Source organism: Hibiscus syriacus, unplaced genomic scaffold (genome assembly GCF_006381635.1).
Source record: "Hibiscus syriacus cultivar Baekdansim isolate YM2019G1 unplaced genomic scaffold, ASM638163v2 tig00110266_pilon, whole genome shotgun sequence".
Taxonomy (NCBI): Eukaryota; Viridiplantae; Streptophyta; class Magnoliopsida; order Malvales; family Malvaceae; genus Hibiscus; species Hibiscus syriacus.
Window position 1 is genome coordinate 1,149,983 of NW_024062654.1, and position 17,572 is coordinate 1,167,554.

General features: G+C 33.1%; 3 protein-coding genes and 1 pseudogene across 4 annotated transcripts; all 4 read right to left on the reverse strand.

The window, feature by feature from the left end:
• Positions 1–1,035: 1,035 nt before the first annotated feature.
• On the reverse strand, positions 1,036–4,412 carry LOC120115534 (KHG/KDPG aldolase-like). Of its 2 annotated transcripts, none has more exons than XM_039136218.1 (10): positions 4,187–4,412; positions 3,991–4,045; positions 3,828–3,863; positions 3,690–3,734; positions 2,859–2,948; positions 2,527–2,592; positions 2,281–2,319; positions 2,077–2,176; positions 1,700–1,851; positions 1,036–1,337 (listed from the first exon to the last, which is right to left on the reverse strand). In XM_039136218.1, the coding sequence occupies exons 1-10, from the start codon at positions 4,381–4,383 to the stop codon at positions 1,326–1,328; spliced, it is 792 nt and encodes a 263-aa protein (XP_038992149.1). In that variant the 5' UTR covers positions 4,384–4,412; the 3' UTR covers positions 1,036–1,325. The 2 variants fall into 2 exon arrangements, with proteins under 2 accessions (XP_038992149.1, XP_038992148.1); XM_039136217.1 differs by having other exon boundaries at positions 1,037–1,469; positions 1,694–1,851; positions 2,865–2,948.
• A 779-nt stretch (positions 4,413–5,191) lies between these two features.
• LOC120115601 (polygalacturonase-like) lies at positions 5,192–5,666 on the reverse strand. Its single transcript, XM_039136263.1, has 2 exons — positions 5,532–5,666; positions 5,192–5,426 (listed from the first exon to the last, which is right to left on the reverse strand). The coding sequence occupies exons 1-2, from the start codon at positions 5,613–5,615 to the stop codon at positions 5,208–5,210; spliced, it is 303 nt and encodes a 100-aa protein (XP_038992194.1). The 5' UTR covers positions 5,616–5,666; the 3' UTR covers positions 5,192–5,207.
• Positions 5,667–10,807: 5,141 nt separating this feature from the next.
• On the reverse strand, positions 10,808–11,539 carry LOC120115551 (zinc finger protein 1-like). Its single transcript, XM_039136225.1, has one exon. It carries the CDS (start codon positions 11,537–11,539, stop codon positions 10,808–10,810), a length of 732 nt encoding a protein of 243 aa, XP_038992156.1.
• A 3,185-nt stretch (positions 11,540–14,724) lies between these two features.
• On the reverse strand, positions 14,725–16,881 carry LOC120115588 (annotated as a pseudogene).
• Between the last annotated feature and the right edge of the window lie 691 nt (positions 16,882–17,572).

The window sequence follows — 17,572 nt, forward strand, 5'->3', positions numbered from 1 at the left end:
ATTCTCTTATGAAAGTATATTTATTTTACTAACTAACCAGTAGATGTGATGTTCTTAAATTATTTTATTGTTTATGTAAATGATGATATACTTTAGAAAACTACCTTGATGATAAAATTTTAGTTCTCAAGGTTATGTTTACATAACCATAGACATCTCCTGATTCTATAAAAACATAGAGAATTATGCGTCATTAGTCTCTTAGAGCGGTCCCACTCCACTTTCATATAAGTAATTTATGTTGTTTGATCCACTAAACACACAACAGACAATAGAAGTATTGTCTAACCTTTCTCTATTTTCATCATTGTTTATATCCTAGGATGGACTTGGGATAAAACTCCCACAAATACTTCACAAGTTCTATCTAAGTATGTTGTCTCTTTAAATCTAGATCTTGAGATCTTCAATCAATCAGGTTAAATTTTCTTTCACATAGCATCTTAAATATTCATGAGTTTTATTCTCATTTTTTTCGATTTCTTATCAACTTAATCTTGATTCAATCTTTGGTTAGTAAATCTGCAACGTTAACTTTTGATTTTATAAAATTAATACATATAATTTTATTTGACGTCAATTGTTTAAAGGCGTTATATTGATAATGTATGTCTCAACTTACTATTATACATTATATTTTGTACACTACTAGTCGTTATTTGGTTATTGCAATGTATACATATTGTCGACACATGCTTTAGTTACTCTAGAATATCTTCCAAAAAAAATTATAATCATTCGGTTTTTTCTCCAATTTTATCTAGGACAATAAACTCAAATTTCATTGTGAATCTGATTATGATAGTTTGTCTTGAGGATTTCTATGATACAACTCATTCTTTCAAAGTGAAACATGTCCACTTATGTTTTTATCATCTTAAATTTAGATATCGAACTATCATCGGAGAATCCTTCTAATATAGTAAAATCTCTTAAATAATATAATTTATAGTTCCGAGTATATTTGAAATATCTCAATACATGCATTCACCATCACTTTCAAGTGATTTTCCCTTGGATTGCTTGTGGAAATTGCTCATTGTTGAATACATATTTTGGCAGTAAAAGAAAAAAGAAAACTCGCCATGCTAGACGGGTCTTGACCACGATCTGGTTTCAATTTTAACTTTTCGACATGTCCTCGAATGTCCGATTTTATTTTGTAGCGTCAAAACTATATTCGTACCCGACACATATCTAATACTAGAACGCTTCGTTACAGAAATGTCCGAGGTTGTGCATATGGACAAGCGCATCAAAAAGATGATCTCTGTTTTACCTGTTTGTTTTGTATGATTTCAAGGCATATCCCTTTGCAGCCGCTTTTACCTCTTCTTCTGCATAAGTTCCTGATCAGTCTATCACATAAAACAAATACAGCAACTGAAAATTGCTGAGTGTGTTGGCCGTTTCTTATTCCGACTCTTCATTTTTCTTAAAACATTCGTGATCGATGTATAACTAGACATGAGAATAAAGATATGAACTTCTAAAAAGATTGAACACTTGGATACGAGGATATGATCTTCTAGGATTGTCCAAATACATCGAAAAGTTCAATAAAACCGGACCATATCTGTGTCGGACACAAGTGTCGGATCCTAATACTTTTAAGTAAAATGAAACATCAACACCAAATAGTAATGAAATGGAAGAACTTGCAGCAAAGCTAATAAAGAACAGATTAGAAAAAGGCTAACCTTTCTACAGCATTTTTGCCCTGCAAAGCTGCGGATTTGGCGAGTTGATTTACGGCATTGAAGTTGTTTTGGTTCATTGCCTCTTTACTGAAAATGGCATCCGATAAAACGACGGATATCGCTCCCCGAGCGATATAGTCACCTACTGAATCTGTACCAAGTTTAAGAAAATCATTTCATTCAGATACCGTAGAAACAAATGCATCATAGTTGCTATGCTTCGATTCATGTATTCAGAAGGTTCTACAAGGGCCGTATCCTTGTATTGTATGGAATACAGATTTCGAATACGAGTGCTTCAAGGGAAAGAAAAGCAACATCGAAGCAATATCTAAGTTTTCAAATGGCAAACAACATGGTAGTGGAACATACTAACCTATAGTTATGCCCTGGGAAGCAACCATGGGGATGTGAGAAAAGGGCTTCATAATAGCTGATATGTACCGTACGCCACCTAATGCCGATACAGGATAAATCTGTTTAACCATATTAATGTGAAAACCTTCATGAGAATATACATATTAGTGTGTTATTATGTTACTCTGTACTTAGGTGTGATTGTCGGATACGATGTACTCACCTTCACAATCTTGGCACCAGCATTATGAGCAGATAATATCTGAAAAATCACAACTCTAACCTTATTTAGTGCAATCTTATATACACACATACCAGATCTAGAATAGGGTTTGGAACAGCGGTGTAGATGTTAGGATTCAAATTCCGAATTTACCAGATGCTATCGCACGATGGTAGCATGAGCTAATCAGGGTCACAGAAAAGCCTAAGACTTAAAAGTAAAAGTGAAAAGTAGTTTTTTTCTTACCTCTGTTGGGGTCATTACACCAGGTATATATAGCACATCAGCATCTCGAACAGTATCTATAATGTCCTGATAACATGTAAGAATGTTTGACATTACAAAAAAGGAAAAACCAATAATGGACCTTTTGAAACATAAAAGTAATACATGCAGTTTAAACTGAGCTTCGAAATACAAGCTAGGAATAATGAACTGGGATAGCATTCGACAGACTATGTTATCTCGGTATCTTCAAATATATGCCGGACACAATCTTTCGAGAAAGATGAAGAACCAGGATAACATAGTAATGAAGTAATTCGAAACACAGAATAAAGGATTCAAGAATTCTTGACATATACATTGAATGTAGCAGGACTCATAAGAAACTTGGCTCCAGCCTTTATAGCAGCTTTGACATCCTCAACAGTTAAAACAGTCCCAACCTGCAAGATTTCTACCCACATCAGAAGTAATTCCAGAAGGTCATTCAAACTATGTTACTCGGACTACAGCATAGGGGTGTAAACGAGCCGAGTATTGCTGAGCTCGACTCGACTTGAAAACTCTGAAATAGAGCTCGACTCGACTCGAAGACTCGTGAGCTTAAAATTTTCAAGCTCGACTCGAACTCGAAATCCTGAACTGAAACTCGTGAGCAGCTCGAAAAGCTCGAAATGAAAAAAAGAAATTCTTAAACTTAACTCGATTGAAGCCTCAAACTCGATCATGAACCTTAAATACATGAAATCTTACTGTATTTTTTTAAAAATCAATACATAAAATATTAATATTATTAATAATTTATTTTTTAAAAATAAAATCTTAATATATTATATTTTCGAACTGCTCACGAGCTTTTCGAGTTGAATATCGAGTAGTTCATTTCGGCTCGTTAAGAACTCGAGTCGAGTCCATTCGATCCGAGTATTTATCGAGCCTTGATCGATCGATCTCAAGTATTCACGATCTATCTCGTCTCATTTACACCCTACTAGGGCAGGAGGCCTATGTTCGACATGCCCATCCGACACTCATATCCGTGAACATACATATATCGAACACATCCGTATCTACCACTCATATCCGTGAACATACATATATCGAACATAACCGTATTCGACACTCATATCCTATTCGAATAACATAGTTTTTCGTGACTAATATCCAAATGGTAAGATCATTACACCAAAGGCCATAGTAGGATATTCATTAACCAAAGCCTGCAACACCTGAAAAGAAAAGAGAACAGAACTAAATAAATTTCCATCTAAAACCTCAAATTTGGGCAGAAAATTAAGGGGGGAAGTGGAGTTATAAACAACCTCAAAAACACCAGGAGTTGATCTCACAATTTCCAGCTGCAAATCAAGAGAAGGAACAAGTTTCAACATAAGTTCTACTATAATCCATTCTACGTTTCAGATCTGCAGTAAACTGAAAATCAGAAAGCAAAGTCAAATCCAAAAGAGTTCAGCTTTGACTTACAACTGTAATACCACCGTTAACAGCAGCACGAGCAGCTTCCATAGCTTGCTCAGCACTATAAACATATAAAAAAATGGGGAAATTCTCAGTCCAGACATAAAAAGCAGACAAAATAAAGAACACCCATCATGTCTGTGATGGAAATAAAAGCACCCGAGTTGCAAAAAATAGTGAAAGAGAAGGTTTTTTTTTTTGCCTGTTGGCACGAAGGCAAGCAATGACAGCAGAGTCTTGAATGAGAGAATAAGTATGGTTCGAAGAAGAAAAAGAAGAAGGCTTGAGAAATGGAGGTGATGATGGAGGGGCACACTGGTGTTGTTGAAGATGGCTCCTTGTAAATGGTCTTTGGATTTGAGATACAGAATTACAAGGCAAAGTGCTTGTAAAAACCATATCCACTTTAGACAACTGCAGAAAAAATAGATATTTTGGTTTGGGGCTATACAGGGGTCGGGTTTAGTGATAATAACTGGTATGCACAAAACTTTGGGTAAATCCAACTATTGGGTTACTCGACTATTATCGTTTTCTCTTTTAGTTAATAAATTAATTTTTTTTATTTGTGATTGCTTTGAATATTTTATGAACTTCACAAATTTCCTGGGCAAGGCGGAATGAATGAGATAGCTAAACGGACTTGTCTCGCCCACTTTCCATTCCTAGGTACATCCAAATAACCCCTTTTTTATATATTTTAAATTAGATTGGACTTAAATATATATATATATATATATATTACTTTATCTTAAGTTTTTATTAGTGTCACGGGTCAGAATCTTATTAGCAATTTATGTTGTATTAGACCCTTTTTTTTACTGGTGTATGTGTCTTAATCAGCCTTTAAACCTAAACGAGAAAGCTTAGATTGATGCGGAAGTAAAAGCAAAAGAAGAGAAATAACGTCCACAATGATTAAGAAATGTAACACGCACAAAATACTAAAGATATTTTTATCTCATGATAAGTGATATCATAATAATCTTTTAGTTGTCTAATTTTACACCAAATGTCCCAATAGATATGATAGACAATGGAAAACTGTGATGATGGCTCGTGATGAGAGCGTCACAATATTGAGTGAGAGAAAAAATCATGTTTTGAAGAGGTAAGAGACATTAATCCAATATCTTAGAAAAAGCCGTAAGAGAAGCTGCACATCCTATAAAATATAATATTTTTTTTGAGAAGACAAATGGGCAAATCCTCTAACCCATGATTCACAGACAACCATTAGGCTGAACTAAATCAACTGCTTTTCCGATCACATTGCTGCAAAATGATTGAGCAGCTTTGTTCATGTATGTCAAGTTCACGTTCTGCAATTTTATTCCGGTGAACGGATTCTTCGTACTACAATCCAATTTGATAGCTACGGGTCTCGATGACGTTCCTCTTATATCTGAATACATGATATCTTTAATCTTTACTCCCGAAACCTATAATCATTATAAGCAAATTAGAGACAAAGTTATAGAACAAAAACCCAATTAAACTATGCCTGTCATTATCTTCTAACAGTAGAAATATGGCTTTTGTAATACCTGACCGGGACAATTTTCGTTGTGAGGGCAATAATTCTGATCGATTACGATAGGGTTTTGAACGTTCCTCATCACGGAATCCATAAATCGAACACATTGAACAAATCCGCTACTCGGCCTTGCCCATGATTTGATTCTCAACCCATTTTGAGTAGGCCTGTAAACAAACCAAACAAACACGAACTGGGTATGTTCATGTTTGTTTATTTAACTTTAACCGAACAAATAAACGAACACGGACATAAACGAGCAAAAAATTCTTGTTTGTGTTCGTTTCTTAAGGAATATAGCTTGTTCGTATTCGTTCATTTAAATGATAAACGAACACAAATGAATAAACATAAATGAACGGATGTAAACGAATATAAACGAACACAATAAATTAACGTAAACGAACACAAACGAACGAACGTAAATGAACACAATAAATGAATATAAACGAACGCAAACAAACTAATATAAACGAACGCAAACAAACATAAATGAAAATATATTTTTTCTTTCCTAACAATTTTAGTATTATATTTTATTTAATTTTTTTTGGGTTTTTTTAAAATTAATTGGATTTTAAAATATTTATAGGTATCAAATTAAAATTTATTGGGCTTCAATATTTTAGATGGGTCTAGAGAGGTTGAGCTAAACATAAATGAACACATATAAACTAGCATAAATGAACGAATATAAACGAACATATTACCCAACGTTCACGAATGTAAATAAAAGAACGAGTACTTTATTTGTGTTCTTTCATTTATTTAAACGAACATAAAATATTATTCATGTTTGTTCGTTTAATAAATAAACGAATGTCCCATCGAACAGTTCGCTTAACGTTGGGTTCGTTTACGGGCTTAATTTTGAGTGTTGGAAAATATTGTCTTTTTAACTGTAACATTTTGGACCCCTTCCTCTTCCAAAACCTTTGCTAAATTTCCAATGCTGCAGAGTTCGCATTAAGCAAAACAAACCAATATCAGTAAGTGAACACATCGCTTCGCTTTTAGTATAAGTAGCTATGGAATTTGATAAATCGTACCTGATGCCAAGACCGGGACCGCTATTGACTTGTTCGATCCATAAATTCTTGGTGCCGGGACCGATCGAGATGCAGTCGTCTCCGGTTTTAATGGAGCTGTTAATGATTTCCACATTTGTTGATATTAACAGCTCCATTAAAACCGGAGACGACTGCATCTCGATCGGCCCCGGCACCAAGAATTTATGGATCGAACAAGTCAATAGCGGTCCCGGTCATGGCATCAGGTACGATATATCAAATTCCATAGCTACTTATACTAAAAGCGAAGCGATGTGTTCACTTACTGATATTGGTTTGTTTTGCTTAATTAGAACTCTGCAGCATTGGAAGTTTAGCAAAGGATTTGGAAGAGGAAGGGTTCCAAAATGTTACAGTGAAAAAGAAAATATTTTCCAACTCAAAATGGATTGAGAATCAAATCATGGGCAAGGCCTAAGGATTCCGTGATGAGAAATGTTCAAAACCCTATCGTAATCGATCAGAATTATTGCCCTCGCAACGAAAATTGTCCCGGTCAGGCATTACAAAACTCTCGTTTTTACTATTAGAAGATAATGATATGCACAGTGATCGCACAATTTCCTTATACTCTAACTTATTCACTAATTTCCTTATAATGATTATAGGTTTCTGGAATAAAGATTGAAGATATCGTACATGAAGATATAAGAGGAACATCATCGACACCCGTAGCTATAAAATTCGATTGTAGTACAAAGATTCCATGCACAAGAATAAAATTGCAGAACGTGAATTTGACATACACGAACAAAGCTGCTCAATCATTTTGTAGCAATGTTGTTGGGAAACCATTTGATTTAGTTCAACCTAATGATTGTTTGGAAATCATGGGTTAGAGGATTTACCCTTTTGGTTAATTCGTACATTTATGTACAGTTCATGGCTAATTAAGCAGCCAGACATTTATTGGATTTAAATTCTTTTTATTGATTTGTAAAAGAAACATAAATTACGAGACGTCTTCCTAAATTTCTCCAACTTTTAAAAGATATATATTTTTTTCATTTGTAAACTACATCATTAATCATTGAACTTTAGATTTATATCGATTTTAACACTAAATGTTGAAACGCTTTAATATAAGTACTGAACGTTAGTTTGTGTTTTGATTGATGGCATGAATTGATTATGTGATCGTATGTTTTACGTTGAAATTGGTCATAAATTATACTATATGATGTAGCTATAATGCCAAAATCCTTAGAGATGGATTTGGGCATCAAATGAAAAGTTTAGGGCCATTTAGAGTGAATTCTCAGACTTTATTTGGTTATTTTTGTATTTTGGTATCTATATCATTCTCGAGGTATCAATATCTTATGAATTTATATAATAAATCTGGGTGAATTATTCGTTGAGTATCGCTATTCATTCTTAGAGTATTAATATCATTCATCAAATATCGATATCCTTGATGGAGTATTGTTGACGTATGAGGTGGCCAAGTTGTTTGTAGTATTGCTGACATGTTATAAATGTTAGATTGTTAGACGTTCCAGCATATTCCTTGGGTGGTTTAGCTCACAATATTGGCATGTAAAAGAAGTCTATAAAAGACTATTATTGTTCATTAATCAAAGATAAGCCTTTACACTAAAATATACTTTCTCCCTTTTCTTTTATGAAGAACCCTAATTTATTATTAGTCAACATGGTATCAGTCTCTTTGTATTCTGGAGGTTTTTTTGCTTTTGCTGCTACTTTTCTGTTCTTATCTTATTGATCCCTCGTATTGGTTTCTTCGGTGACGTTGGTGTGTTGATGGACAGTTCAGTGATATTGGCTCCCAAAACCTTCACAAATAAGAAGGTTAGCATCGTTTTGGATGAATACAACTTTTTGTTGTGGAAACAACAAATTTTACTTGCTGTGCGAAGCCATAGACTCAAGAAGCTATTGTTTGGCACTACACAACCGCCTCCTCTCACAATCAATCTTGACACCGGCCAGGTTACCGAGAATGAAGACTTCGAGGTCTTCTCGGCACAAGACAATGCATTATAGCTTCCTGGCTCCTCTCCACTGTCAGCTCTCATCTTCTAACTCAGTTTGTCGGCACTGAATCCGTAGCTGAAGTTTGGCGCACCGTTAACAAGTTTTTTGCGAGCAAATCCACAACCACTATGATGAATTTACATTACCGTTTAAAGGCGGTCAAGAAAGGTGACAAGAGTATGCGAGCGTATGTCTTTCAGGTCAAGGAGATCTACGATGCGCTGGCATCGTATGGTAATCCAGTCTCCGAGTGTGAGCATATTGTTACAATTTTGAACGAGTTACCAGTAGAGTATAAGCCGTTTGTTATGGTGATCACTACCAGTCGCGAGTCTGCATCCTTGGAGGGCGTTATTTCCATGCTGCTCGATCCTGAAATTAAACAGAAAAGCTTTGAGCAATTTGATGGTCTGTCCATTAGTGCCAATCTTGCTCACTCCAAGGCCAATGATGAGTCATCCACTCCGCCGTCATCTAAGCCTCTTGGGTCACGTGGAGCTCGATTCCAAAACGCTTAGGGTGGTCGTGGCAAGGGTCGAGCTCGTGTTCAATGTGTAATAACGGTTATTTGGTGGATCGATGCTACCGTTTTGACAAAACTTTTCTCAAGGTGACTGTTGGAGGAAACACATCGAATGAAGGTAACTCATCTTCAGCTCTTACTTGCTCTTATTGTCCCAACGGTCATTCGGGTGGTCCCGGGTTATCGTGTCGACTTGGAATTGATGTGATGGAGTCTCGCCACTGATTGTTTTCGAATTAGGTAGATCGGACAACTTAAACTTACCATTTTACTGGATTCGCATCTTACCAGAGAAATGTTGAATTCGGGAGTCAGTTACAATCGATGAAGGATTAATCCCGTATTGGTCTTTTGGTATCAACACAATTATCCGGTTGTCTTAATTACGAAAATTGAAGTTTAGATGAAAATTTAAATATTAATCCAAATTGCTTACCTTTGAGGATTGATTATTGTAAAATAAAATAAATTAAGGGTTTATAATAAAAATAGTCTAATCTGTAAAAATAAAGCAAAAGGGTCACCTATACCAATATAAAAAACACATAAAAATAAATAAAATTAATGTTATAAGTAAATATGAATTGTACACACAATATATATGAAAAAGAAACATAAATAAGTGACGTGTTTTAACCTTTCATAAATTAAAAATAAAAATAAAATAAAATGGAAGTGAAAAGAAAGGAAATGGTAAAAAATAATGGAAAATTAAATTTTTTAATAATTAAAAAACAAACAAAAGATTATCCGGAAGGTTAAAAGAAAACTAAAAAGGAAAACAATTAATTTTATGTAATTAAGATACATAATTAATTTGATGTAATTAAGATACATAATTAAGAGACCATTTTTTTTTAGGTAACCATGTCCTAATTTTAGGTTGGCTGGGCTTGTAATGTGGGTTGTCTTGTATTGTATTGGGTCTTGTAGCACTGATCTGCAATAAATAAAATAAGCATTAGTATTTATTTTATATGTAACAAATTTAATATTAGTTTATATTTAGTATTTATAATATTTATTTATAATTATGTAGCCTTATATATATATATATATATACTCTAAACAATACCAACACTTGTATATGTAATCACCAATCTCATAAAATAATAAAAATAAAATAAATAACAAAATAAAATAGAAATCGGGACATTACTTTTGTTTTCATCATTTTTAGATTTTCTCTTTTTTTTATTCAAAATCCACTTTCTTTATTTTAATCGTTGAATCAAGACAATTCAATATTGGAAACTCCTTGGTCCACTTATTTTCCATAATTTATTTTAAGAACTAAAAATATTTTATTTTACAATTACGACTGTGTGTCACGCACCTTATTACAACTTGAGCTAATATCTTACTTCCATCGAAACTGCCCCACAAGAATCCACTTCCAAGTCTTTCCATCCTTTGCATCACTGATTTTGGAATCTTTGGTGACATATAATACAATGGAATGGCCGAAAGATCTGAGTTTTTGAATAATAAAAACAACATCTGAACTTGGATAAAATAAAATTAACTGTCCAAACCATGAACAGTTTTAATAAATATGCAATAATCAAGCAAATATTTTATTCTGAATTCCACATATCACTTGTTTTTTTCAAGCATAAAAACTTAAACTGTAAGCACACACAATTACAACAATAAACCAAAATAACTAAAATAAAATGAGCAATAAAACAATAATTAAAGCTTAAGGGATAAATCAATTTCTGAACCATCCTTGTATTGATTATCAGTTCTCAAAGAAGTGCCTGCACTTGCAGCAGCCCTGTTTACTGCACTAGTTGAAGGTCCTGAGATTCCAAGTTCACCATTGTTAAAGCTTAAACTTGGCTGTAAAAAGCTCATTAGGGGTTTTCGAGACGATACACCGTAGGGAAGATGATACGGTCGAGACAACGACGTCGGCCACGGGTGTGAAGGTTTACGAATCATGGAGTTGAATTGAACCCCGAGGGGTGATCTGTTGAAAGATCCATGAAAAGGGTTGGAAGAATAGGACGAAAATGAATGATACGCAAAATTTGGGGGACTGAAAGTGCCAGATGGGTTCACTTCGATCAGCCCTTGGTGACGCCTCTTGGCTAAGGCACGTTCTTGCTTGTGAGCGTTTTGGTGTCCCCCTAAGGCCTGAGATGTCGAGAAAAATCGCTTGCAAAAGTTGCATGAGAAGCCCTTGTTTTTCTGATCATCGCCAGGGTTCCTCGAGGCGAAAAGATCGAGTTCGATCTTCGATTCGCGTCCTTCCTTGGCACGACCGCTTCCGTTGCCACCATCGTGACTCGAGAGCCTCAGATCGAGCAAACCGTCCTGACTCGATTCGATTTTGATAATCGGTTTCGACTGCGAAACCGATCCTTCCATGGCTGCTGATATGCTTGAATGTTCCGCAAGATCTTCAACTATTGTAACCATTGCCAGCTTACAAATTTCTTGATTTTATGTGAAATACTGAGAGTGATGATTATATCATATATATGCATAATATATATATTCATATATCAAGGGCTTAATTTATGTAATATCATGAAACTATGGAAAGAAATCCGAGTATGAAGTTGTCACGTGTACTAATTATCTTCTAGATCATTAAATTTAATTTTAACTTTCTTTAGATCATAAACTTTTAATTTAATTAAATTATATCATTTAATTTTTATTATTAATAAATTAAGTGATTTATACTAACACCATTAAATAATTCTTTTTTTTAAAAGACGCCATTAAATAATTCTAACGAAACTGAATTGAGACTTTTATATAATATATTTTTATTTATCATTATTAAATAATGTTTAATTAACAGTTTAAATAATTTCATGTTATAATTTATAAAAACAAATATTAGTTCTTTTTCTTCTTCTTCTTTTTGAATTTACTAAAATGAAATGTTTGATAAAATTCTAACAACAAAATTATACTTAAATTTTATTTGATAATGATGAAAATATATTAGATGAAAGCGTCAATTTCATTTTGTTCATTATAATTATTTAACGATATTAGTAAAAGTGACTTAATTTATTAATAATAAAAATTAATAATTTAATTTAATTAAAACTAAAGATTTATGATCTAAATGAAAATTAAAATTATGTTTAGTGATCTAAGATATAAATTATTTTGTTACTTGCATCATTTTAACACAAGATTTAGAAACACACCAAGCACTTGTTCAGATATTGATACCTTTGGGAATTATTATTATTGTTTCCATAAAGTTCTTCTTAATTAATGTTATTTTAAATTACGTAATATATGAACACAATCACCCAAATAATAGGTGGAATTTCTATAAAATGATTAAATTAAATTTGGTGGACGTTCATGCATGAATCTTTTACCAAATTAATGTTTACATATAAAATCAAGGATAGTTACCTCTACTTAGAAATTATGCCATTTTTATAGTAAATAAAATATTTATTATAGTATGTAAAATTTAATGATTTTATATATACTTCATGAATTAACATTTATGTATACTTTTTTTTATCAGAGTATACTTTGTTTGAATGTAACAGAGAAGTTCCCATATATGTAGTTTATATAGTAACAACTTCCCATATTTGCTCTTTCTAATTTCTATTTTCCTTAACTTACCACATGCTTCTAATATGACCACTGATCCTTCAGATTTATTAGTTAAACTATTTAGCAATTTAAATTATGTTAATCAAGTCACATGTCGTCAATATTTAACAGAATCGTTGACTTGACAGTTAATGTAATTGATATAATTATACATTTTAACTTCAATACTTACTCATTATGTCAACTTGATCCTAATTTATTTTAATAATATTAATCCCCCAATCAACTTGATCCTAATTTTATTTTAACTCAATAAGATTAAGGACCAAATTGAAAACAGTTGTCAAGTTCAGGATGTAAAATTGGATTTATCCTAAAATGTATAGTATAAAGTATATGCTCCAAATAGTTTTAATCTAAATTTGGTAATGAAGTTCCTCTAATTCGTGTGGTTGGCAAGTAAGGAAACAGAAGAGTTTAGAAGGTATAAATTAGGGGAATAGAGATTTAAGTCGTTAATTAATTTTACTGTCATTAAAGATAAGAAGTAAGGTGGTTAAAAGTAAATTATAGTAACATTTACAGATGTTACTCAATTTCATCTGAAAACCTAGTTGGCATCAAGCTGTTCTTCCTCAAATTTAACCAAAATTAATTGGAGTTGGAATCTGATTTCTTTTGTGAATTGAATACCTATATTAGTAAGCTCTAAACCTTAATGTAACTATAAGATATGAACCTCAAATTAAATAAATATATCATTCATGCCACTCGCCCGATAACAATAAAACGGGTTCAAATCCTAATCATATATTGAGATTTTTTTTGAATAGTCTAAGATAATTATAAAATAATATCAGTTTATTAGTTTTCTACTATTAACAACGTATATACATCTTACATGTATAATTATTCGAACCCAAATTTTTTTAAAATATAACATTTCTCTTAACCACACGCAGAAATTCAAAATCTTATTCATAATGCATTATAATGATAATGGTCTATTTATACTTGGCTATGGAAGTAAACTACACATTTAATACTCAACTGATAGTTTTATTTTATTTTAATCATTTAACTATATAATTTTTTAAATTATATCTAACATTTACATTTACATTTACATTTAATTTTAATTTCATTTCATTATAATGAAACATTAATATTTTTAATATTTTTTTAAAATGAGTGACTAAAATAGAACCAAAATATAATGTGAAATATTATTTAAAAAAAATAAAACCAATACAGTTAGATTTACAATTTAATTTGTTTATCAATGCAATCAAATATAATCTAAAGTGACTGGTTTTAATTCAAATTATGTATTTTATTTACGATAGATAATCATAAATTTGATATTTTTCCTTTTTAAAAAGACTACGGTTTCAATCAATTAAAAAAGAAAAAGTAGACAAATTTGACATTTTCTTAATGTGGTTGTTTTCTTTAGGGCATTTTACTACCTGACCTTGACACCTTGTATTACATTTTTTTAGTCCAATTTGAAACCCAAATTAGTAAAATGTTACAAAACTGATTCACGAGTTTTTTTTAATGTGCATTCAATTGAGAACTTGAGAAATCAAAATACTGATTTACCCCTTTTGTTACCCTCTATTACCAGTTAACTGTTGTTTCACTTAATACAACGGTTTAATGTTTTGGCATATGGGTTCAATTGGGTGTAGATTAGAAAAATGTGTCAAATTCAGATAAATTAAAAAAAAAGACATGCAGTTTCAATGTATTATGCATTGACCCAATTCCAACAACCAAAATCCCAATAACGACAGAAAGCATTGTGCACAAAGCTGATGATCCAATTGTTTCCAGGAGGTCGTTTGAGAAAAGCTTGTATTCCGTCTTGTTTCACCTGTAAGTTCATCTAAAAAGATTTTTGTGGTTGTCTCATGATCGGCTCGGCATGACGAGGAAGGATAAGTGGTTGCGGAGGATTCCTATGAAATGTTAGATTCTTATAAACATAGTGCAAGTAAACATAGTCCATAGCACTAAAAAACTGCAAAGAAAAACACCATATTTCAAGAGGTCGATAACTCGATACATAATCCAAAGATTAGTGACATTCATACAAAGATAAGCATTCTTACAAACATAGGTTTGACAGAGGAGTAAAGGTGAGCACATGATACTAGGTTCAAACTATTTCTACAATCATACCGTAACTATTCTGAAGATTAGAAACATCCCTATAAAGATAAAACATTCTTAAAAACATAGGTTCGGCAGAGTAAAGATGAGCACATGATACTATTTTTACGTAATGTTTAGATTCAAACTCTAACGATTTACCATAACATTAGCTTTCGAGAGTGGTCGTGCTCAATGTGGTTCAGATGGTAACTCCCTTCGCTCTTATGGTGTACCTCCACCTTGAACTTCTCTTCCTTGTCTCCTCTCTTCAACTTGAGAAGCATGTTGAGTTTAGCTGAATCTTCCGATACCTATTTGCAAATTCAAACACTTAGCACCCAAACGAAACCACCATTGCTTTCACAAAGAATTGAGTTTAAGATTGTTTCAACCCAATGATTGATTGTCAACTAGAATCGAAGTTTAACTGAACCCTGAACAACTTGAAAAGTTAACACAATTTTCAAACAGAATCTAGAGTACAATAAAAAATGATGATGAACCAGAAGCTCGTTGTATGGAGACCAAAAACTGAAGTGACACAATTCTTCTATGTTATTCATGTTCAGTATGCGTTCCAGATATGCAAGTGTATGGATCAAAGCATAACTTTTCTAACTTTATCCATGCAACTGAAAAATCTTTGAAGGGTTGTATTATCAAACAAATGTAACGATATGGGTTGGACACAGATGATGTACACGGGTGTTCAACAAAATATGAAGAGTCTTAGTAATATAACCATTATTCATGAAATATGAAAGAATTAAGCATGTAGTATGCAGTAATATGAAGAGTCTTAGTAATATAACCATTCTTCATGAAATATGAAAGAATTAAGCATGTAGTGATGGTTATAAAACATTCGTACGACACATTTTCAATCATCAAACATGCAACTATCCTATTCTACTCCGGAGACGAGTATAATACACATGCATTTGGAGTCTTTGAATGATTACATTATATGCTCCAACTGTTGTAAGATTCTCACACACCACATCCAACAGGATGCAGTTTAAATAAACAAATCACGTACATAACGAATTCCAAGTTCTGATCAAATTAAACAATCATAAATTCAAAACAGGACAACGAAACAAGGGAATAGGAACAGTTGTTCGGTGCTTACTTCGGCGTTGGCATGAATGATTTCTTTAAGTTCATATGGCAGCAGGGAATTGGATCTCTGTTGTATGCTCACCGCATGCTTCGCAGCATCCCGAACTACAGGATCGTCCGTGGCCACAGCTTGCAGCATTGGTCCAGGGACACCTGGTTATAATTTAGATATAAATTGTCAATAAAGTTACAAATGAAACAATACATAAGACTAAATTACTTTGGTAAAAATAATCATTTTTAATTCCCTAGCGGTGTTATATATTTACAAACAATCAATAAGAACACTAGTTTTTAAAGGATATTATAAATACTTGAATCTATTCACAAAAACATAAATTCCACAGTTTTTCAACAAAGAACACATCTAAAAAAAATCTCCACTATTTTAATCCACTTTCAGCAATCAATTAATCTTCATTTCAAAGAGAACCCAGTAATTTACTACCAAAAAAAGTAATTAAAAAAGCTGAGATTGAACCACCTTTATTGGCACCCAGATCCGAAGCAGTGAAAGAAGGGGAATCGTCAGCGTCAGCAGCATGTTTAAACTCCTGCAGTTCTTTAAGGTCCATCCAAGGCTTAACACAAACTTTGGCCTCATAAAGCTTCTTTTTGCCGGCGTCCATAGCCACCACCGTGAAATGGTGAAGCGTCCCAGCCACCACTTGCTCGCTTGCTTTCACGATTCTAACGAACTCAACCATCGCATTTTGTTTCTTGTTGTGCTCGTCGACGGCAAAGCGAGCGAGGTTTTCCAGCTCATCGCTGTTTTGGGATCCCTGGGAGGGGCGGACTCCGCCCCAAAGTGGTGGCTGTCGCCATTGAGTCAGAGCAGAAGGTTGATTCAGCTGAGAAATTGTTGAGGACAAGGATTGGGATTGCTATGGAAAACAACAGGGGTATCAGAAAATTGGGTTTTGGCATTTGGGTGTGGATTGAAAATCAATCTGGCTGAATCTGGGGAACTTTTATAGTGATTTTGGGTCAAAGCTTGGCCCGAGGGAATGACAGATCGCAAGGATTTGACACGTGACTCATGAGTAGACGTGTCAATTGAAATCAATGATAAAGTAATATGGATATATACTATAAAATAAATGGAATACATCTTTATATTTTTTTTATCTAAATATCATTCAATAAATTATATTCTCCAATATCATTAAAATTGTCTCTTTTATATTTTACAATTATCTTATTTAAATTATTTGTAAAAAAACCAATAACTTTTACTAGTACATTTTCCTTTATACTTTTTTAGTTCCTAATAAAATAAAATTTAATTTTTCAACATTTTTTACATAATTTTTTTCTTTCTAAAAGACTATATAAGTAAGATAGAGAGACTAAAATAATAAATAGTAACATTTTCCTTTCTTCTTCTTTGCTTCCAACCTTAAAGACGTTGATGCTCACTCAAAGAAGAATTGGTTGACTAAACTGATGGAGCTAAACAGTTTTGTTGTTACTGTGTTCAAAGATTTGCTGCCATGGAGGAACCAAACATCGCCGCCTGTCTTCCTCTACTTGAATAGCTGCTCGTCGTGGCACCTCTTCCACCCAAAACACATCTTCATTTTCGAGTGAGGAGTCTGTGGCTAGGATGTGTGCTACTTTGTTTCCACTCCG